General features: G+C 35.1%; 1 protein-coding gene across 1 annotated transcript in view; it reads right to left on the reverse strand.

Moving 5' to 3' along the window:
• Positions 1 to 24,624, reverse strand: part of LOC150108970 (H(+)/Cl(-) exchange transporter 7-like) — a 501,264-nt gene that overhangs the window by 322,832 nt on the left and 153,808 nt on the right. The window contains exon 8 of the mRNA XM_090401344.1: positions 22,319 to 22,429. Within this exon, the coding sequence (XP_090257470.1) occupies positions 22,319 to 22,429 (111 nt within the window). The remainder of the gene's footprint in view (positions 1 to 22,318; positions 22,430 to 24,624) is intronic.

Here is a 24,624-nt window from a genome sequence, read left to right on the forward strand (position 1 = left end):
ACTAACTTAGAATTGATCGTACTGTTTCATATAGACTTATCTAAGGATAGAGTGGCGCAGTATAATAGAAATTTCTCTACCCTTGGATTAGTGATTAATTTACAATTAGTTGTGTTTTATTTTATGAAAGTGACTAGTAACAAGATGGCGGATTAGAACACAACATGAAAATAGAACGTCACGACACAATGGCGCAGTCGACAGGATTTGATTTCACTAAAATAGATTGTAATATTAAGTATTAAAATTTGTAATGGTAAAGGAATTTGAAGGTAAATTGAGTGAATCAAGTGAAAGGTTGTAAACTAGAATCAGGCAAATATAGAAGTTATTTTAGAATTCTAATTTTTTTTAAAGTTGTTAATAGAATAATATGGCTGCTTCATCAAGTTCTAAAATGGAAGATAGTGAATTTTTTCGTACAGTGAACCCACAACAGGTTTTTCCCCAGTTTTCAGGTGAAGAATCAGATAATGTACTGTTTTTTTTTACTTATGTTGAAAAACTTAGAGAAATAGCAAATTGGACGGATTTTCAACTGTTAATTTTACTCAGAAGTAAATTAATAGGCAAGGCTAAAACATATTTTAACTCATCTCCAATTCTCAAGGATACATTTGATTATCAAATATTTAAGGACAATCTTATTTCTCCGTTCTCAAAATTAAGAAGTATTGGCCCAAATTTATGGAAGTTACAGAGAGTTTTACAAAAAGATAAAGAAACTGTTACTGATTTTCACAATCGTTTGTTGACACTAGCCAACAGTTTAAATGTGACTAATGAGGATAAACCACACTTAGATTGGGCTGTATTCCAACAATTTAGAAAGGTGTTAGGCAAGAATTAAGAGAAACAGCTTATAAGAAGAAAATTTCCACCTTAGAAGAGTGTCTCAAAAGTGTCAAGGAAAAAGAACAAATGTTAGGAGATCTTTATCCCTCAACCAGTGTAGGTCTTGTAAATGTTGTAAATAAGACTGGTTGTTCCTTGAACCAATCTGAAGTTGAAAAGAACAATAAGGATGGAAAGGGAAAGAATATTGGAGAAAATCCAAGTAGTATTAATTGCATAACTGAAGGTAAAGAGCAATTTGACAAAAGGCTGATGACAGAAGTGAAAACCCTAATTCACCAGGAAGTAAATAGGTTAAATCAGCCAATACTGGATAGTCTTAATAAGGTTGTGAGACAATTATCAGCTATTACTTTGAAGTCTGAAGAAAACCAAAACCCCACAACTGATAAAATTAATGAGATAATTAAACATGAAGTGGAAAAACAAAATCAACCCATTTTAGCTAGTCTAGATAAGGTAATTCAAGGGCTAGATAATGTCAAACAACAGATGTCTATTATCCCTCAATCTAAGACAGAAACAAAACAAAGAGATCCTCCGAAATGTTATAATTGCAAGAAAGTTGGACATTATGCCAGGAATTGTTTCTATAACAAAGGAAACTACTCTAATAACATGTTAAAGATACCAAGCAATTTTAAACCTGGTTTTACTCCATTTTTTCCAAGTAAGCAAACAGACAAAATGTCAAGTTTGCGCCTACAATTTATGCAAGACTAGCTGATCCCACAGGTAGTGCAAGACCAAGGCAACTCGTGGTAGAGGCGGAGCAAGCTCTGATCACTAATCTTAATATTTACCCTTATTTACCTTTAATGCCAAAACACATCTCCAAAAAGGGGATGTATGATGTTTTGTATTAAAGGCAAGGGGCCACTACCCAGACCGGTTTCGACCTTTATTGAGGTCTCATCAGTGGGGAGCCAGGCTAGAAATACCAAGATTTAGTAATGCAGAGCTTGTAAGTATTTTACCAAAACGAGTTACCATAAGGTCTTGCACTACCTGTGGGATCAGCTAGTCTTGCATAAATTGCAGGTGCAAACTTGACATTTTGTCTGTTTGCTTACTTGGAAAAAATGGAGTAAAACCAGGTTTAAAATTGCTTGGTATCTTTAACATAACTATACCCAAGTTAAAAATACTTTCTACATCTATATCTCCTCCTGAGATTTTTATTTAATAAGGTTATAACACCTTATGGTAACTCATTTTGGTAAAATACTTACAAGCTCTGTATTACTAAATCTTGGTATTTCTAGCCTGGCTCCCCACTGATGAGACCTCAATAAAGGTCGAAACCGGTCTGGGTAGTGGTCCCTTGCCTTTAATACAAAACATCATACATCCCCTTCTTGGAGATGTGTTTTGGCATTAAGGGTAAATATTAAGATTAGTGATCAGAGCTTGCTCCACCTCTACCACGAGTTGCCTTGGTCTTGCACTACCTGTGGGATCAGCTAGTCTTGCATAAATTGCAGGCGCAAACTTGACATTTTGTCTGTTTGCTTACTTGGAAAAAATGGAGTAAAACCAGGTTTAAAATTGCTTGGTATCTTTAACATAACTATACCCAAGTTAAAAATACTTTCTACTCTAATAACAGATGGGACTCAAAATTTGGATACATACCCCACAGAGGATATAATAGAATGCAGAAACACCAAGGACCTAATGAAAGAATGATGAGAGTTATAGGAGAAATCCTAGGTTCTAAGTGTATATTTTATTAGATATAGGATGTAATGCTTCAACTATTAGAAAAGACTGTCTCCAAGGTATAAGACATAAATTAAGGAATAATATTATCAAACTTAGACAACCTGTAAGAATTACTTCTCTTTCAGATTCAAACTTTGTAGCATATGAAAAGGTTCGAGGCAAGAATCTACCTACCAGAATTTAAACTAAGTGTCTGGCAAGACTTACTTATCATCCCCTCAACCGCTGACATAAGCTCCCACATCATATTGGGAACAAATTTCTTAGAAAGATATCAGTTCTCCTGTGATTTCTTTAAAAGGGAAGTATGCCTAATGGGTAGGAAAATAAGTGTCAGAACAAATGGCAATTATATGCATAATAGAACAAGGAGGCAGAGAGAAAGGTTTCATGTACCTGAGAAAGGATTTGCCCCAAATAAAGTGGAGCTGTCTGTAATTGAACCAACTGTGGAGAATAGTAATACACAGTCTGTTATGCCTTATCTACCAAAATCAAAATGTAATACTGATGAACATTCTCAACAACTAATAGCCAAACCTGAACCTGAAGTTATCAATAAGGAACAAACAACAGTTGAGGTAAATTGTGCCAAAGTGACTAGTCTATATAACAGAACTAGGACAAAAGAAACAAATTACCAAAATGATAGACAACTGAGGATAAAAGTTAGTAACAGAGAACAGAACTTCCACCCTGAAAGGACAATATCATGTTATAAGTGTAGCAATCAGAATTCTCCTTATGATAAAAACAACAAGAACTCAAATGGAGAGATGCAGAAAAGCATATACAACTGTAATAAAATATCCAATTATATTCAAACTAAGTGCTACTTAAGATCTTGGAAGGGAGATAAGAAATCAATTTTCTTCACTTGTGAGTCTAGTGTGAAAAATTTTTCTTTAAAGAAAAATTTTTCAAAGGAAGAGTAAGCCTTTGTTGGATTCTGATTATGTAGATATTAGAGTAATTATTATTTGCTTCAGAATCCAACATGATCTTCCATCACAAAGGCTACATTTGTAAATATTATTTAATGTAAATAACTTAAATTATAATTTGATATCATGTAATTACCTTAATTATATCTAATATTTAATTGTTTAATCAAAGATATGTGTTAATAGTAATAAGATTCTGTATTAAATATTATTAAGCTATTTTATTTATTGTTATGTCAATATTATAAGAACTTGTATTTGTAATTTAACTACGCATTTATTGAAATGCAAATATTCTATTTATTCTTGTTTGTGAAAGTTTAACGTTATGTAATAACTGAATGTTATTACATAACTGTAACGTTAGCAAAAATGTTTACGTTTATTTGTTGTCATGGAAACGCGTGAAATAAACGAGTGCGAGTGGAACAGAGTGAGGGCTGGAAAAAGAATAATAAAAAAATATAAGAGGTAACAAGAGAGAGTTGGGATGGAAACTTGGAAGTGAAAGGAAGCAAGGGCATAAACTAGAGAAGTAGAAGTAAATGAAAGGTTCTTAAGGGCAGGAGTTAAGAGGATAATTTTTATAAGTGAGCAAGGACGAAGTGAATTTTATAGTTAGCTGAAAGTGAAGCCAGCAATAATAATAAAAGGGAAATTGATGCTGTAATCGGATAATATAAAAAGCTGGACGTTCAAGGAAGAATTCTGAATAAACCCAGTTGGTCTAGAATTGCGGCTTATTTCCGATTTGCCCTAAGGAGAACCGCACAGTGTTTTAATTAGTTTATGAGTGGTAACAAGGATAGTTGAAGTACCCTGCAGTCGATGTCTGGATTTCTGAAGCGCGATTGATAGTGTTTTAATTATAACTGTGGATAAGTCTTGTAGATGTGTTCTTAAGTGAAATAAAAATAATTTAAAAGTTTGCTCACAACGTATTTGATGTACTAGGAACTATTTCCGGTAAGGACTATCTTAGTGTATTATTTCAATGCTTGAAGAATTGAGTGTTAATTACGCTACGCTTAACCTAACCTCAACTGTGGAAACTCTTCGTGATTGAGAGTTGAAGTTAAGAATTGTTAGAGAGATATTTTCAACTATTAGTGCCTGTGATATTTTGAACTTATAGCATGACTGAGAAGTGTGTGAAAACTGATTAGATAGGAAGTTCTATTATATTTATATATGTGTAGGAACTTTGTACCTCAGAAGTTGAGAAAGTGTATGTGAAGGCTTGGAAGGTTGAACTAATGTGATTGACTTGACTTGGCTTAATGTTTGACTTGTTTTTATTATTTAAATTAGAAGTAGAATTTATGTATGTGTTATATAGCTTATATTAAATGTTTGTTTTTGTTAATCAAAAGTTGTATTTTGCCTGAATCTCTTTTACTGCACCATTCATAAAATATTCGAACCAAAGCGGGTAAATTAAGTAAGTCAAATATACTCAGCCAGTATATATATTAAGGAGAAATAGTTGAGGGTTGATCTTTCTTCAATTCTTGAACTAATTCAGATATAGAGTGGCGCAGTCTTTAAATATAAATTTTCTCTATATTTGAATTAGAAATCAACTAGCAACTATTTTTAGGTTAAGAACATCGTAGTAAATAACATGTCGGATCCAAGGTACAGATTAAGACGAAGTAGGATCCAATAGCCATCAAGTTGTTGATACAATATGTTATTTACTTTAAAATAGTTTGATTTTAGGCAATGGCGGAATAGCTGAGTAATGTCATTTGGAAAGAGATCTTCTATGGTCTTAATCACTTCTTCAACTGGTACGTTTGCGAATAAAGACACTATGTCTAGACTTGCAAGTATATCTGTATTTGATATGTTCATAGTTTTTAATCTTTCAACAAAATGCTTAGAATTCTTTATAAAGGAGGCCGATTTCTTTATCTTCTCTTTCAACAGACCGGTTAGGTGTTTGGCTAGTAGGTATGAGAGAATTTCCCGTCCATGATCGGGTGGAGCAGAACTGCGACTTTATGAACTTTTGGTACACCATATAAGCGTGGTGGTAATGGATGTAGAGATTTTAAATTTCTTTGTAATTCTTGAGGCCATCCAGTCATATTCCGTATTAAGAGATTGGTCTCTTTGTGGTGTTTCATGGTTGGATCTACATCTAATATATGATAGGTAGACGTATATGAAACTAAATCACCGATCTTCATTATGTAATCTTTGGTATTCATAATAACCGTGGAGTTGCCTTTCTCTGCTTTTAGGACAATGATGTCTTTGTTCTTTTTTAAGTTTAAGAGTGCTTATCTTTCAGAGGAGGTAATATTACATTTCGGTGGTGAATTATATAGGCAAATCACGAAGCCTAGATATCCGAAAAAAAGAACATATAGGAGATGTCAACAACAACAGAACAGACACTTCAGGATTAGCCCATCATTTCTCGATTCCGAACCACTTCATCGATTGGGACAACAGCTCCATGCTGTACATTAAAGAAGATTTCAGATGTAGAAACTTTAAAGAAACTGCAGTAGTACTCCAGACAGGAGACAATCTCAACAGAAATCTAGGCATGATATTAAAAGACATTTGGAAAAGCTTAATAAATTCACTATGTTTAGAAGAACTCAATTTCACAAAAAACTATAAAATGCGATCTACAAACAATGACTAAGTCTCCATGCTTCATCTCTTAATGTCACGCATCATTTCAATTTTAATTCATTTTATTGTAGTTACTGCATTCTTTTTTAGCATTTAATGTTAGTGTACCCATTTCTTGCCCTGAAGAAGCCAGACAGACTTAAGCTGCCGAAACTTGTAGACGATTGTATACATATATTTATAATCATGGTCAAATAAATCCAAAGAAAATGTCTCATACTTAGTATAAAGGGACCAAATATTAACAGTTAAAAAGAAGATGATATAGTTAGCGAGATAGAATGTGAAGGTTATAGTGTTTTCAGGAAGGACAGAGAAAAAAGAATGGGAACAGGAGCATTGTTGATGATAGCTGATTAACTGCGACCAAAGAGAGTAAATGTTCAACTGCAGGCCAGAGAAAATAACACATTTAATGCCATCTAGAGTGAGACAGAGGGCAGAACAACAAAATATACAGTTGAGTGCTTCTAGGGAATGTAAAAGATTATGGGGGATAGTATGCATTGACAAATAAGCTCAATGAGTGGAGGGTAGGTAATTATTATGGGGAACTTCAATATAGATTAGAAGGAGTGAAGGATATATGGGGTGAAGGAAATGGAATTTGCAGTTACAGAGGAATAATTACCTGAGGCAGCATGTGATGAAATGTACTACAGATTGGAGAGTGCTGATCTGGAAATTGCATCAAAAAATTTGTCCATAACCAATATGACCACATTGCCACCAACCGGTGAATGTGATCATATGGTCTTCACCTGGGAGATGGCTAAATGAGTGGAATTTTCAGTTAAGAGGAGATATGTTGAAATACAGGGCTAATAAGTATGACAAACTTAAAAGATTCCTTGGAGCAGTGCCATCACATGTGAAAGTTCAAGAGCTTTTTTTTTTTTTTTATTATCCCATGGTATTATTACACCAGATCATAGAGGTCAAGTTCATGTATTTTATACAGCACCTTTTCTGGGTTGTTATAGAGTTCACATTTGGAAATATTCATGCAGTTTAGCAAATGCACTGGTGATGCTTCCTCAATGTTACAGATTTTGCAGGTGGGGAAGACTTTTATGCCATTGCTAAACTTGATTGGTCTTGTGTGGCCAGTCTTGAGGCGAGAGATCATAGTAGTGGCACTGCGCTTAAACTTGAAGTTGATGGTAGCTCCTGGATTTTCTGCTGAGTACCAGTGCTGAGTCATGTCCTGAAGAATTGTTCTTTTTATGTTTTCTTTTTGGGTGGTTTTAAAAAGATTGAAATCTGTGGTATCACTTGATGTTGCAGCCATTTTTGCTGCTTCATCTGCAGTTTCATTTCCCTTTAATCCCACATGGGATGGGATCCATTGGAAGAATATTTCAGAATCCTTATGTAAGTTGTTTATGTTTTTTGCTATGTCGCTAAGTATTTCTTGATGGCTAGTGTAGCAGTTCTTAATAGCTTGAAGGGCTGCTAAGGAATCTGTGAAAAATATAAACTCCTTTGGGTTTTGTTTGTCCAAATATTGCAATGCTGTGTTAATGGCAATTAATTCTGCATGGTATAAGTTGCATCCAATAATGTTAGTTGTTTTTAGTTCTATATTATGAGAGCCATAGATGAGTATGCCACTCCCAGAATTGCCATTTGGATTTTTGGAGCCATCTGTGAAGATCTTTATTGAGTCAGGTCCATATTCCATTATTTTTGAAAGGGCTAATGATCTCAAGATTTCAAGGTTTTCTAGGCTTTTTTTCTCATGTTTCCCTATTTCAGAGTTGATAACTATATTTTTCCTGTCTTATGGAGGAAACTGGGTAGTCAGCTATTTTATTTGGACAATCCAAGGGAACTTTATTTTCTATGATTTCATGCATTGTTGATTTTTTTTATTATTTTTTTTAATTCTGTTTGTTGGTCTCCAGTTTTTAAAAAGTTCACTTGTTCTATGATGTGCAAGGTTGGCTCTTTTTTCTACAAATTTGGTAAGATTTTCTTGCCACCTAATTTTTAAAAGAACGAGGTTGGATTTGAATTCTGCTATTTCCAGGAGTTGTATTCCTTAGTCCACATATGATTCTAGCTGCATTTTTCTGAATTTTTATAAGTTTGTCTAAGCTGGTTTCCGATGTTTGCATCCAGATAGGCGAAGCATATTCTATTACGGGTCGGATAATAGTATATGTGATTTTTAAGGTTTTAGCATTGGCTCCCCACTCTTTTCCTGAGATACTTTTCATGATATTTAGTCTTCTTTTTGCTTTGACTGCAACATTGTTGATATGTTTATTGAAGCTTAGCAATGGATCCAGAGTAACTCCAAGGTATTTGGGGTTTTCATTAAATGTAATTAGTTGACTGTAGCTTAATCTTTGGTCTCCACTTTCTGAGATGGTTATTAATAGTAAAAACACAGATTTCTGATTTAGTAGGGTTAATTTTGATTTTTTGGTTTTCACAGTATGTAGCTAAACTTTCAATGGCTTTGTTTAAGTGACCTTCTGAAGTTTCTAGGTTGTTGTGAGCTGAGAATAGGACCAAATCATCAGGCAAACATAGCTATCTTTGTTTCTTATATTTATATTTTTATCTAAGTCATTTAAGTAGATGGAAAAAAGGATGGGCTCAAAATGCTACCTTGAGGGAGTCGCTGTCTTATTTTCACTTTCTTGGAAAAGGTATTATTTATTCTAACTCAAATTGTTCTATTTCTTAGAAAGTCATAGCTCCAGTTAAGAACTTTCCCTTCTATTCCAATATGACAAAGTTTGGAAAAGAGTTTCTGCCTCCACACCTTGTCAAAGGCATTGCTAAAATCTATAAAAGCTGCAATGGTGGATTTGGTAGGTTTGGTCTGGAAATTATCTTGAATTGTCTGGGTTAAATAGAAAAGTTGATCAGTTGTTGAGTGATTTCTTCTAAAGGCAGCCTGAAAATGTGGTAGTATACTAATTTTGTTTAGATAGTAATTCAAACGTTGGAGTATCATTTTTCCATTAATTTGCCTGGAATTGAAGTCAGTGAAATTGGTCTATAACTTCCTGGTTGGACTTGCTGTTTGTTAGGCTTTAAGATTGGTATGATTGTGGCTGTCTTCCAGTCTTTCGGAACTTTTCCTTGTTTTAGGCTATTGTTGTATAGGTGAAGTAGCCAATCTAGGGCTAGGGAAGGAAGATGTTTGATCATAATTCCTTGTATGTTATCTGGTCCACATGATTTATTTATATCTAGTCTCTCCAAGGCATCTCCCAATTCAGAGATTTTAAATGGATCCCAGAATAGTTTGTTTTGATATTTTGGGGAGTTTGCAGCATTTTTCTGCTGTCGAGCCTGTTTTGATATTTGATGGTCTCTCCTAGTATTCATCTCTAGTTTGCTTATATTTTGAAAATGAAAGGCCAAAGTATTTGCAATCTCCCTATATCCAATTTTGATATTTCCATCTGGATCTTTTAGCATATTAGTCTCACTTACCTTTGGTAGGTCTCTTTGTAAATTAGCAGTCCGTTTCCAAAGTTTGAATCTGAAATGTTTGAATTTAAGTTGTGGCAAAATTCTTGCCACCTAGTCCTTTGTAATATATTATATTTTTGTTTAATTTCAGCATTTATCTTGTTGTGCTCAATCCTGGTTTCTGGAGAGCTTTCAATTTTTAAGATATTAAATAATTCATTTCGTTTAGTTATTTTACTGGCAAGTTCCTGGTGAACCTTTGTGTAGCTTGAAATAACTTTTCTCCTGTAGCCCTTTGGGATACTTTTCTTTGCTGTATTTAGGATAGTATTCTTCCAAGTTATATAGTCTTTGTCTAAGTCATCATGGTATGTGTGATCTTTCAGCATTTTACTTACTTCATCCTTGTATTTCTCCCAATTTGCCTTCTGGAAGTTCCAATGATATTTTCTTTTTTGGGTGGGTCTAGTCATTTTTGGGTTCAGATTGATTAATATTGGAGTATGGTCGCTTCCTACTGGTTCCAAAACAGACCAAATAGCTTTGTCGTGAAGATCTGAAGACACCACAGTGATATCTAGGGCATCTTTTGTACCATAAGAATGGGACAGATAAGTAGTTTCTCCACTGTTGAGAGTTATTAGTCCTGTTTCATCTAAGAAATTACTCAGGTTTTCTCCTCTTGGGTTTATTTCCTCAGATAGTATTTGATGTTTATATATATAAACATGAATAGCAAACACTCCATAATAGGTGTTTGCTATTCATGTCTCCTAAGAAAATGGAGTTTTCTTCAATGAGATGGGATAGGCTGGAAAAATTTGGTCCAGGTTTGTCAGGAGGATGATAACAATTGAATATGTTTAATGGCTTTTTACTTGGTTCAAGCATTTGGATTCCTTGTATTTCAGTTCCTTCTGCTACTATGTCTAACTCAAGAACTTTATACGACAAGTTTCGGATTAGTGTCAGAAGCCCTCCTCCATTTTGGTCAGTAGGCCTATCTTGTCATATGATTTCATAGTTTTTAATGTTTAGTCTGTTGGTTTGTCAAAGTTTGGTTTCCTGGATGCAGATAATATCAGCATCATGTTTGTCAGCTAGTAGTAATAGTTAATTTAGTTTTTCTTTGCTTGCTGGGGTAATGATACCATTTAAATTACGTTAGATGATATTAATATTTCTTGTAATGGGTGGAATGATTTGCTCATTTCTCAACTCTGACATCATTTCCAAATCAAGAGTCGCATCGGCTGCCCCATATGTGGTAATCACTGAAATTTGTCTCCATGAAGGGAAAAAAAAGAAATGCTGCTGTTGTTAGATCATCCAGAGGGCACCATGAGGAGGTGACACTCAGACTTTGCCCTCCGTATGAATGTCGATAATGCATGGAAATCGATATTTCTGAATGTCGATAGTGTATGGAAAGTGGTGAAGGAGTGTTTGAGAGACGTAATAGCAGACTGCATATAGTTAGGAGAATAGATCAAGTGGGAGGTTAAATGGATGAATCCTGCTTAACGAATGGGTCACTATGCAGGAGCTACAAAACAGAAAAAAAATTTGTGGTGGGAATTCAATGAGAAAGGTGACCAGCAGGCAAATAAGAAAAAAAAAAAAAAGTACAAAACATAGACCAGAAGAGGATAACCTGTATGGTAATGGCAGGGAGGTAAGTGAATCACATGAAATAGTAAAATTACCAAGTGAACACTTTGCAAGAGTATATCATCCAGGTGGAGATACTGCAGAAACAAAAGATGCAGTAGCAAGAGCCTATATGGAAATAAAGGAATGGAATTAGAAATGCACAGGATACAGCTATTGAGATTACGTGGCATGAAAGCTCAAGTTTTATGAGAAGGTGCTAGTGAAATGGCAGTGCCTTTGACCATGTTGTTTAATCTAAGTCTCAGCTATGAGTTAGTCCCAACAGGATAGAAAGAGGAAGAAAATAGTTCTATTGCATAAAGGAGGCTCCAAAACTGAGATAGTAAATTATCAACTTATCAGCATATCAGGAGTCATAGTCAAGGTATTGGAGGAAGTTGGTTCGAGAGAAAAATATAAGAATAGGTAGACAGGATTGGATACTATATAAGGGGACAACATGGTTTTGTGAAAGGTGGGTCATGCCTCAGTAACACACTCACCTTTTATAATACAGTGACAGCTGATTTGGATAAAGGTAATGAGTTTACAGTAATACTGCTGTATTTGCAAAGGCTTTTTGATAAGATACCACATGGAATTCTAATCAATAAAGTGCAGCACATGGGGGATGGACATAAAATTGGTGAAGTGGATGAGAGGATGGCTGATGGAGAGATACCAGACAGAACAATACATGTAAGGATCTGAGAGGAACTGTTCAGTTGTTTGATGATTATGCAAAAATTGTGCAGAGCAATTGTTAATAAAGATGTCGTTAAACATTTGCAGGATGATTTAGATAGACTGACAGTGCGAGAAAATGAGAATAGATGCCAATTTAATGTGGCAAAGTGTACGGTTATGCATTTTTGGGTGAAAAGATTACCAGCTGTGTACCACATCGATGGAACTGTACTCCAGTAAATTAATGAAGCCAGGGATTTGGGGGATGTTAGTGGATATGGTTAAAAGTTTAGAGGGAATATTATAAAAGTGCTAAAACAGCTCATCCGATTGTGTTGTGTTATGTTCTATCAAGTCGTTTTCGACTTCTGGTGATTCTATGAACACTGTCCATTCAGATCTGTCCCTGGCCATATCTTTCAAAATTTTCAGGCACATTCCAGTTGCTTCTTTAACTCCATCCCACCCATCGAATTCTTAGTCTTCCTCTTCTCCTGCTTCCATCAACTTTAGCAAGCATCATCATCTTCTCCAGACTGTAATTTGCATGCATTATATATCCCAAGTATCACAATTTTTTCTTTTAAGCTTACACGGTGATCCAAATGCATTTTTGAATCACAATTTTTGTTGATGATCATGGTGGCTTCATGGCAGCAATCTGGCTTTATTCTGTCTATCAATGATTTATTGGTTTGCTTTGCATTCCAAGGTATTTTTAGTAAGCATCGCCAAACTCATAATTCAAATGCATCTATCTTCCTTCTTTCACTTTATCTTAGGGTCCAACTTTCGCATCTGTACAGTACCATAAGGAATTTTGATTTTTGTTGCGTGACTAATATCTTTATCTTTAAAGATCTCGCTTAAATTTGTCATTGCTTTCTTTCTGAGTAATAATCTTCTTCTAACTTCTTCGGTACAATGCCCATCTTTATCAATTCAGGATCCTAGGAGCACAAAATTGTTAACTGCTTCCATTTTCTCCCCATCTACTTCAAAATCATTAAGTTCACATGTTGCCATAATGTTTGTCTTTTTGAGATTACGATTCTGATTTTCGTTGCAAAGCTAATATCTTTATCTTTAAAGATCTTACTTAAATTTGTCATTGCTTTCTTTCTGAGTAATGATCTTCTTCTAACTTCTTCAGTACAGTACATCTCTTTATCAATCTGGGATCCTAGGAGTACAAAATTGTTAACTGATTCCATGTTCTCCCTATCCACTTCAAAATCACTAAGTTTGCATGTTGCCATAACTTTTATCTTTTTGAGGTTAAGTTTAAGGCCATATTTAGCACTTTCTTCTTTAACTTTCATAATAAGTTCCTCCAAATCTTCTTTGCATTCTGCTAGCAAGGTGGTATCGATAATCAACACACTTCAAATTATTAATGTTTCTTCTACCAATTTTAATTCCAACTGACGACTCCTCCAGATCTGCCATTCTTAATATGTATTCGCTGTACAAGTTAAACAGACATGGAGATAGAATACATCCTTGTAGCACCTCTTTACCTATTGTGAAATACTCAGTTTCTCCAAGATCTGCTCAGACAGTAGCTTCTTGTTCATAATAAAGATTCCTCAGAAGGATTGTGAAATGCTCTGGTACTTCCATTGTTCTTACCACATTCAACAGTTTCACATGATCTACAGAGTCAAAAGTCTTACTAGTCAAGAAAACAAAGATAGACATTCTATTGATATTCCTGTGCTCTTTCTATTATCCATATCTCATATTGGTGATCTGATCTCTGGTTCCTCTGCCTTTTCAAAATCCTGCCTGTTCATCTTGGCATTTCTCTCTTCATGAAGGGTTCCAGTCTTTTCTGAATGATCTTAAGTAAGACTTTACTTGCATGAGAAACCAGTGCTATAGTTCTGTAATTTTTGCACTCTCTTGCATCGCCTTTCTTCAATAAAGGTATATAAACTGATTTTTTCCATTCCCTAGGACATGTAGTTGTGATCCAAATTCGCTGCCATAGAGCTGTTAAAATTTTAACTGCTTCTTCTCCCACGGCTTTAAGCAGCTCAATAAGTATCCCATCCCATCCTGGTGCTTTCTTACCGGATAGTTGTTGCAGTGCCCACCTTACTTCACTCTCGAGTGGTAGTGGTTGCTGTGTATAATCCAACTCTTCAAATTTTTCAGTAATTTTGGAGTCCTTTCTTTAAAAAGCTTTTGTATACTCTACTCTTTTCACTGGATTACGTGGTTATTATTGAAGAACACCCTGATGAGCAGAAATAAGCAGGTTATTTTATTTTATTCTCTTTATACAGCCTTGGAAAGATCAGATATTAACTGCTGCACACAGATCTTGGTTACCTGAGTTTCTTGGGGGATGAGTTAGATATGAATAGGATCATAAGGCGAGTGACCAAAATGCACCTTATTAGAATTGGTTGATACGTGGAAAATATTGACTTAAACCAAAATACAAAATGATGGTACAACATGACAAAATTTCATGCCAGCTTTAGCGTCGCCCAATTAAACAAGGCCCTCCCCACTGTTTTCGCCAGAGAACCAGGGCGAGCAGCGAAAAGTCAGCTACAGAAACAAATATGAAAAGACACCCCAACTCAACATCACTAGAGTTAAAGATCGGTACTATCAACGTAAGAAGCCTGAATGGCAAAAAAAAATGGAGCTAGCTGAGGAATTAGATAAGTACCAGATCGACATAATAGGAGTGACTGAAACAAAAAAGACAAAAACTGGTGAGATCTTTCTGAACAATAAATACAAAATGTTATATTCAGGAAATGACAATCAAGGAAAAGAAGGAGTAGCCATAGTATTCAACACTAAATACGAGGCTAATCTTCTTGAATGGCAGGCAGTCTCAAGTAGAGTGATGTGGGCAAATATCAGAATGGGGAACTGAACAATGAAACTTATTTGTGACTATGGTCCCATAGAAGGTTCTACTAAAGTAGAAGTGGAGGAATTTTTTGAGGATTAAGAGAAAGCATCTGACACAATGAAAAAGGAAAAATTGGTCCTTGTTGGGGATCTAAATAGCAGAGTAGGAAATGATTGTCAGACATACAAAACTATTTTGGGAAAATTTGGAGAAAAGAGCAAAGCTAATAATTATGGCAAATACCTATTGGATTTCTGCTCAGGACATGGACTGGTTATTACTAACACCATGTTCCAACATAAAAATGTGCACAAATTCACATGGAGAGAAGAGGCAAGGAATAAGAAAAGTCTAATTGACTATGTTATTGTTGATAGTGATGTTTTCTCCCTGGTGCAGGACACCAGAGTGTACACAGTATTTGAAATTGGAAGTGATCCCTATTTAGTCTTGAGCAGGATAAAATTGAATTTCATATTGAAAAGAATAACATGTAAGAAAGTTTTAAAGCAAATAAAAGTTGAGCAGCTCTCAGATGTGAACTGTAGACTAAAATACACAAACATTATTCAAGAAAAAATGAGAGTCTGAGAACAGGAACCAAACCTTGGAGATTCAGAGGCAAGCCTTGAACAAAACTCTAATTGATTCAGCCAGAGAGGCATGTGGTGAGGTTGTCTGCAAGGATAGAAAAATAGAACTGCATGGTGGACACAGAAAGTTAAAGAGGCAGTGAAGGAAAAAGAAGAAAGCATATCAAAAGTTCCTGGCAAATAAGTCAGCTTGTGCTCTTAGAGAATACAGAGACAAATGTAAGATAGCTAAACACTGTGTAAAACTAGCTAAACAAAAGTCATGGGAGGACTTTGGCAAGAACATAGAAAATAAATATCAAGAAGGTGGTAAGATATTCTGGAGGTTGTTGAAGAAGCTTAGAAATGGAGGAAAGAGCTGTAAAAGGGGTTAGAGATGATAAAGGTAACATGAAAACAGGAGAAAAAAGATATCCTTGAAGTATCGAGTAATTACTTCAAAAAATTGCTAATAAATGAAACAAGCAGTGATAGCACAGTGGTAAAAAACACTCAGGCATACAGTCAGGAACACATATCCATACTTAATTAAAAGAAACACATGTATTAACCACAGTGAAAATTATTTAATTGTAAATATTTCATCCTAAGTATCTTGGACATCATCAGTACAGTAGTTTAAACAATAATAGGAATAACATACAGTTAGGGCACATGATTACAATAGAATCTCATTAAACGTGCGTAACGTGTTACAGAAGTAAAAAAAAAAAAAAATAATAATAATAATTATTAATAATGAAGGGGATACAAATCCTTTGATGTTTATCTGCCAGTAAGCGAAACTCTAAGAACTAGGACTAAGATCTATGAGTTTCATACTGAAAAACTATCGGCAAATCCAAGTGTAAGTAATCACTTGGTAGTACAACACCAAGGCAACTTGTGTCAAAGGTGGAGCAAGCTCCCTCACTATCCTCTCCTCATAATGTAATTGCAGTATTACATCCCCTAGGGGCTGTGTTTTTATATTATGAGAAAATATCAAGGATAGTGAGGGAGCTTGCTCCACCTTTGACACGAGTTGCCTTGGTGTTGTACTACGAAGTGGTTACTTATACTTGGATTTGCCGATAGTTTTTCGGTATGAAACTCATAGATCTTAGTCCTAGTTCTTAGAGTTTTGCTTACTGGCAGATAAACATCAAAGGATTTGTATCCCCTTCATTATTATTAAGGTTGCCAGAAAAATAGCCTTTTGGCTTTAATTCTATGCTAATAATTATTATTTTACACAATTTTGTATGACAATTTCCCATACTTTAGGAATAGTAAGAACGTCATTGCGGTTTAAATTTGGTCTGTGTAGTAGGGTTTCAGAATTTTCTTTATATAAACAGTCATGTTTATATAAAGATCTATGAAAAAGGTTAGACTTTTCCCAATGGATCCTATGGCTTGGATTTTCAATTCCGAGAGAGAGAGTTGAGAGAGGCCAAATTTTTGCAGTTTAAAAAGACGAATGTGGTCTTGATGTTCCGAGATGCGTTTCTGAACAGACCTACCTGTCTGTCCAAAGTAAGGCAATTTGCATGAGCATGGAATCTCATAAATGCCAGGCAACATCAAAGGTGAGAGTTTGTCCTTAGGAGAAAGTAACAAGTTGTAAATTTTGTTGATAGGTTTGTAAGTAGTGGCAAAATTGTATTTCTTCACAATTTTAGAAAGACGTTCGGAGATGCCTTTGACGTAAGGTATGGGAATTCTATGGATTCAAACAACTCAAAAAAATCATCAGTCACTTTCTCACACATCTAACCAGACAAGAAGAAGTCCATAGGATTCCCATTCCTTATGTCAAAGGCATCTCCGAACGTCTTTCTAAAATTATGAAGAAATACAATTTTGCCACTACTTACAAACCTATCAACAAAATTTACAACTTGTTACCTTCTCCTAAGGACAAACTCTCACCTTTGATGTTGCCTGGCGTTTATGAGATACCATGCTCATGCAAATTGTCTTACTTTGGACAGACAGGTAGGTCTGTTCAGAAACGCATTTCGGAACATCAAGACCACATTCATCTTTTTAAACCGCAAAAATCTGGCCTCTCTCAACATGGAATTGAAAATTCATGCCATAGGATCCATTGGGAAAAGTCTAAACTTTTACATCGATCTTTATATAAACATGAACGTCTATATAAAGAAAGTTCTGAAGCCCTACTACACAGACCAAATTTAAACCACAACAACGTTCTTACTATTCCTAAAGTATGGGAAATTGTCATACAAAATTGTGTAAAATAATTATTATTAGTTTTTTTTTTTTTTTTTTTTTTTTACTTCTGTAACACGTTACGCACGTTTAATAAGATTCAACTGTAAATCATTCGCCCTAACTGTATGTTATTCCTATTATTGTTTAAACTACCGTACTGATGATTGATGATGTCCTAAGATACTTAGGATGAAATATTTTACAATTAAATAATTTTCACTGTGGTTAATACATGTTTCTTTTAATTATGATCTCACCACAGGTTTCGTCATTTAAAAAAAAAATATATCCATACTTGAAGTAGAAAAAGCCATCAAAGGCTTGAAATGTGGAAAGGCAGCAGGAGTAGATGATATTCGACCAGAAACACTGAAGTATGGTGGTATAAAAGTCTTACAGTGACTGCACTGCATAGTTCAGAAGGCCTGTACAGAGGGATGAATTCCCAATGATTGGAGTAGAGCGCTTATAGTACCCATATATAAAAATGGAAATAAAACTAAATGTCAGAATTACAGAAGTATATCCCTACTGAGTGTTCCTGGTATGCAAGATTTACACAAGTATACTTGAGAAACGGTTGAGAAGAATTGTGGAAGAAAAGATTGGTGAAGAACAAGCTGGATTCAGGCCAAATAGTGGCTGTCAGGTTCAGATCTTCACTTTATGACAATTAGTTGAGAAATCATGGGAATATAACAAAGATCTGTATTTAAGTTTTGTCGATCTGAAAAAGACATATGACAAGGTGCCGAGAGATGAGCAATTCAATACACTACAGTTATATGGTGTCAATGGGGCATTATATCAAGCAATACTTAGTCTTTATTTGAGTTGCAAGTCAACTGTTAGAATTGAAGGAAGTACAGGAAGATGGTTTAATGTTAAATCTGGTGTCAGAAAAGGATGTACATTATCCCCTCTCTTATTCATTATCTATATGGATCACATTATGAAAGAAGTGGTATTAAACACGATATCAAAATTGGAGATGTTAATGTCAGCTCTTTGCTTTATGCGGATGATGTTATACTTCTAAATAAATCAGCTACAAGTCTGCAAGATTCCCTGACTAAATTGAATAACTGTTGTAATAGATATGAGATGAAAGTCAGCAAAAAGACAATGAAAATAGGCAGAATCGTTGAAAATGTCAACTGCGTTGTGAATGGAAAACCTGTGAAACAAGTAAAACATTTCAGCTACTTAGAGATGATTTTTAGAGAAGATGGTAAATGATATGTGGAAATAGACAACAGAATCAACAAAGTTGGTATGGTAGGAAGTCAATTGAATAAATTCATATGATATAAGAGAGAAATTAGTCGGAACACTTATGGATCTGAGAGCTGGGTCAGAAGTAAAACACTTGATCAAAGACTAGAGACCACAGATATAAGAGTTCTGAGAAAGATTAGAGGTGTGAACTGATGGCATCAATGGCAATATGATATTAAAAATGAGGATATTAGGAAAGAACTTGACATTCAGCATCCAGGAATGCGTTAGCAGAGCTAATCTCAGGTGGTATGGTCACTTAAACAGAATGGGCGAGGAAAGATTAGCAAAATAAGTGTTCTCTGCCAGGTTGGCAGGAAAACGACCCAGAGGAAGACCAAGATATAGGTGGATTGATACTATACAAAGTGCCTTAGATGATAGAAATATAAGATCTGATAATGTTGGAGTCTTGACAAGTAACAGACTGATTTGGAGGAAAATTGTTGATAGGAAGTTAGTAATGATGTAAATTTTTCATGTAGTACTATCACATCCTGTACACCCCTTGAGGATACATGACAGGAATTTGATGATGATGATGAGAAGTTTTGCAAGAGTGTAGTTAGCAGGAGTGTGAGCATTAAATTTTTGCTTGGATAGTGGTGAATGAGTGGAATATGTTGTCGGAGTCTGTTGTAGGTGCTGTGAATGTGAATGAGTTTGAAACAAAGTATGATAGATATTGCACGAATGTTAGATAGTGTTTAGAATAATATTTTGGGATTCCCTCAATGAGTCTGAGTACTCCGTGGAGTTGCCCACATAATAATAATAATAATAATAATAATACATGTATGTTAAAAAATTTACAGAGGCAATTAATCTTCAAAATTTAAAGAATATATATACACAGAGTGGCTCATAAGTCACAAAGGGGTGTCAAATGTGCATAACGTTTTTTATTAATTTTTTTCATTATATTTTTTTCAGGTATTCTATGGAAAATTTGTCAAATTAATCATGGAAAAGATCACAATCCAACAACAAACGAAAATCGTGAAATTGTATTTATTTGTAAATATATGCAAATGCTTTCGCGAAGTTCTACAATTAACTGATAATCATCTTCACCAGATCTGAAGGCTTCTACTTCCCTATGGGTTATCTGAAATAAAAAGTCTATGTGAACGAGCCCCAGATAATCGAACAGCTGTAGGAGAACATTCATGCAGAAATTAGGGTTCTGCAGCCAGAAACATTAACAGCTGTCATGGAACATATTGTAGAAGATCTACAATTACCATATTTTTCTGTATATAACACACCTCATGTATAAGACGAACCCTACTTTTTTGAACAACCCAAAATTGAGAAATCAATATTTTAAATATAAAACAGAACACATTTGATATTTTTTTAAATATTCAAAGTATATTTAGTAATTAGGTAACATTTTTAAGATACATACTAAGATATTATGTATCACTCTCAGTTCCGGAGTATATCATTTCCTTCATCACTATTAATTCCAGACATGTCACTTTCTTCACCCTCTACTGCATCACTACTGTCTTCTGAGTCACTGTCTATATATATGAGATCATCCTAAGTTCTATCCATGGCATTGCTGATTCCACATTTCGTGAAGGACTTCATGACCACCTCTTGCTTGACTCCATTCCATGAGTCATTGCATAACTCTGTAATGGTTGGTTTTTTTCACTCTTTGTGTCAGTGTCAAGTCATTATCTGCTTTTTGCATCCATTTATTCCATTTTTCTTTCATCAGAGCTTTGAAGGGATTGATGATTGAAATATCTAGTGGCTGTAGCTGATCTGTAAGTCCACCAGGAATAACTGCTAGCTGTGTTTGCAAATCCGCTGCAACCCTTTTCGTCATTTCTGTTAAATGTGCTCAGAAATGATCAAACACGAGCAGAGCTGGCCTCTTCAAGAGTCCTCCAGGTCTTCTGGACCAAATCTTTGCAAACCAAATAGCTATGATCTCTTTTTCATCCAACAGTTCTCATGAACTTGGACAAGAACGCCAGGTGATATGCTCTCTTTAGGATACATTTTCTTCTTAAAAATGAGCATAGGACGCAGTTTAATACCCTCTGCACAGCATGAAAGGACAGCAGTATAGTGTGTATTTTCATGACCACTTGTTTTGACTCCTTTCATATCAATAGTTCTGTTGAGAGGCACCTCATCCATGCTTGCACAATCTGACTTGGTTCAAAAGCATATTTTTTATGAAGTTTTATGACATAGGAGTAAAATTGTTGAATTTTATCTTTATAAGCTGGTGCCATTTTCTGGGCTAACTTGGTTCGTGTTCTCATGGCCAGCTCTTCTCTCCTCATGAAGTTGAAGCACAATTTTTCTTTTCCTATGAAATCAACAAGTTCATTTCTTGTGCAAACTTTTTGCCTCATATTGAATAAGCTTGGTTGACACACACACATATCCCACTCTGAAGCTACTCCAAAATCCACGTCTTAAGCCTCTGCTCCAAGTTTGGCCATTTTGCTGGTTTTCCTCTTAAGGCCCTCTTCTTTTTTGCCATCTTGAGTAATTTTGCCATCCTGTTTTCTCCACTGCCTAATCATACAGTCAGTGGGAGGAGGTCCAAACTGTCTCTCTGAAGCTTTATTTCCATGTTCTTTTACGTAATTGATGACTTTCAACTTGAATTTTGAAGAATATGACAATCGTTTTTTATTTTCGGACATTTTATGGGCTAGTGCTCAAAATATTGTTAATGCATTAACTTATCCTGCCAATGCGTTGCAGATGTATGAATGCTTTCAGAGTTCTGATTGGTTTATTCAGAATCAGCTTAATGACATCAATCGACAGAGTTAACAAAGGCTAGTGATTGGCAGAAGCCTGTTCGTGAAGACAAAGTAATGGCAGTTTTGGCATGCAACCACAGGTCTCTCAACTGTTTACCCCATGTATAAGACAATCCCCAATTTTTGGTCTAAAAATTTTAGAAAAAAATTTCATCTTATACATGGAAAAATATGATAATTGCGAAGATCTGCAATTAACTGACCATCATGTACTCCAGATCTGATGGCTCCTGACTTGCCTATGGGTTATCTAAAGGAAAAGGGCTATATGAACAAGCGCCATTAATCCAACAGCTGAAGGAAAACATTCATGCAGAAATTAGGGTCCAGAAACATTAACAGCTGTCATGAAACATGCTGTAGAAAGGGCCCATGTGAAGCCAAATACAGAAGGCATTTATGTGATCTGGTTTTTCATAACTAACATAAAATTTTCCAGGTTCTCTATTTCATTATAGCAAAAAAATAATAAAAATAAAAAATAAATAAAAAAATAAATAAAATAATTATCAAATGTTTAAACCACTTCATGACTATTGGGCCACCCTGAAATATTAAAATGAAGGGCTGTTAATAATTTTGAATTATACTTACATCAAATTTTCCAAAATTCAACAAGCCAGAATAAGATAATTCCAATGGATGCAAAGAATATGCACTTAGAATTAAGTTTAAGGTAAATGCTGAGATCATAGAACAGAAGAACTGCAAAATAAAAAAAATATATATGAACTGCATAAAACTACTGACTGCATATATCAATTTCTAAAATAGAATATCATGTTTTGTCATCATGAACATCATCAAAGACCTGATATGTATACTGAAAGGATATCGTTTACATCATTACAAACTTCCTATCAACAACTTTCCCTCAGATTAGTCTGTTATTTGTCAAAATCCCAATATTATTATTATTATTATTATCATTATTATACAGTATCTCCATAAGAGTCTGGAGCCTCATCCTGGGAGACCCAAACTAGCAACAATAAACACAAAACCTATCATACCTTTCCTTAAACTCATTCACAGGGACCTCACAACTAATTCTGACAATCCATTCCACTTATTCACCACTCTCCATGCAAAAAATCTGGTCCTCACACTCCTACTAACCAGAATCTTACACAACTTCCATTGATGGCTGCTAGTTCTCTGATTATTTGTCATATATTGAAAACTTTCCTTTGCAGCAATTTTATAAATCCCCTTTAATATCTTAAAACTTTCTATCGTGTCCCCTCTTTTCTGATTATTAACTAAACTTTGTAACTCATAAACCTTCAACCTATCCTTATAGATAGCATTGCACAGACCTGTTACCAGCTTGGCTAATTGTCTCTAAATCCACTTCACCACCTCCTGATCCTCAAGGAAAACCAGATAACCAAATCTGCGCATAGTAGTCAATATATGGTTGAATTATAGCCTTATAAAGAGGGATGATAATCCTCTCTATCTTTACTTGTTACCATGTTTTTAGCATCTAATCCTTTGAGCTATTTTACCAACTTCTGCAATATGCCCCCTGAGCTTCAATTCTCTGTCCATCATTATCTCCAAGTCCCTAGCCACATCAATTTCCTGCAAACCAGTACCATCAATATGATATATTGTAGGCAACCTTTTCAACTTGAAGTGTATAACCTTACATTTTGTAACATTACACTGACAATCTTTTTCCTTTCCATACAATGCCAATTTATTTAAATCCTCCTAGGATACCTTTATCAATTATTACTTTCCCCACCTCCTGTCCCATTCCCTCTTCCCTGAAAATACAATACCCTGCACATTCGATCCCTGTAACAAGAGTATATATTACAGTATAGATTTGGTCAGAGTATATATTACAGTATAGATAAGGTTTTCAAAAGGATGAAGAGATGTCGGAAAGGGTCCAGAGGTAACTGACTAAGGTGGTTTCTGATCTCTGGAATGTTGAATATGAGGAAAGGTTGTGAAGATGCAATATGCAGAGTCTAGTGGATAGGAGGAAGAAGGGTAATATGATAGAGACCTATAAATTAGTAAGAGGTTGTTATAGGATCAATGTTGAAGAGGTTTTACAGAAAATGGTGGGAGATCAGGGGGAAAACCAGAGGTTATCCCAAGAAGAAGGATAATGAGGGTGTGGGTAAGAGGCAGGTTTCTTGCATGCAGAGTTGTGAATGATTGGAATGCCTCGCTTGAGAGAGTGGTGTCTGTAGAGAGTTTGAGTGTGTTTAAGGTGTGGTATGATGAGCTGAATAAATGACAAAAGAACCTCCTAGATGAGTCTTTGACTCCATGGTGTCTTAGGATAATAATAATAAAATAATTTTCTGTTAACCAGGTTTCACTGATGCCTATAATTTTTGGCCAACTTGAGCTGGCTAATGCCAAAAATGCTTCTCCCGTATTTCTGATACTTCTTGCATTCATGCACATGCATTTTAACATCCCCTTGTACCCACAGTTACCCTTATGTAATATCATCACCAACCCATTTGAATCAGAAACCTGTGAAATCGCATTCAGCATTGCATAATCATTTCTGTACACATGCTCATTTATCACAGGATTGGCCAAACATATGCTTCATTGAATCCTCCCAAATATCTCTAGTTTCCCCACTTCCCAATTCTCACCAAACAACACTATCTCCAAAACAATTTATATGTAGTCCATCAGGCATATATATGTCCTTTCATACATCAAATTCACTACACATCATTCCTCCTGCACAATCTTCTCATGGACTCATTAGCAATCATGACCATTCTTCTCTGTCCTGTCATACTGAAACAGCAGACTCACAATCTTTACTTTCTTACTCTTCATTTTTGCTTCTACTAACAACTCTTTCATATCTTCTCTCATTTCATATTTCTCACTTTTCAAATTACTTGTGCCTG

Source organism: Typopeltis vanoorti, chromosome 2 (assembly GCF_054136105.1).
Source record: "Typopeltis vanoorti isolate ZY-2024b chromosome 2, IOZ_Tvanoo_1.0, whole genome shotgun sequence".
NCBI classification, from domain to species: domain Eukaryota; kingdom Metazoa; phylum Arthropoda; class Arachnida; order Uropygi; family Thelyphonidae; genus Typopeltis; species Typopeltis vanoorti.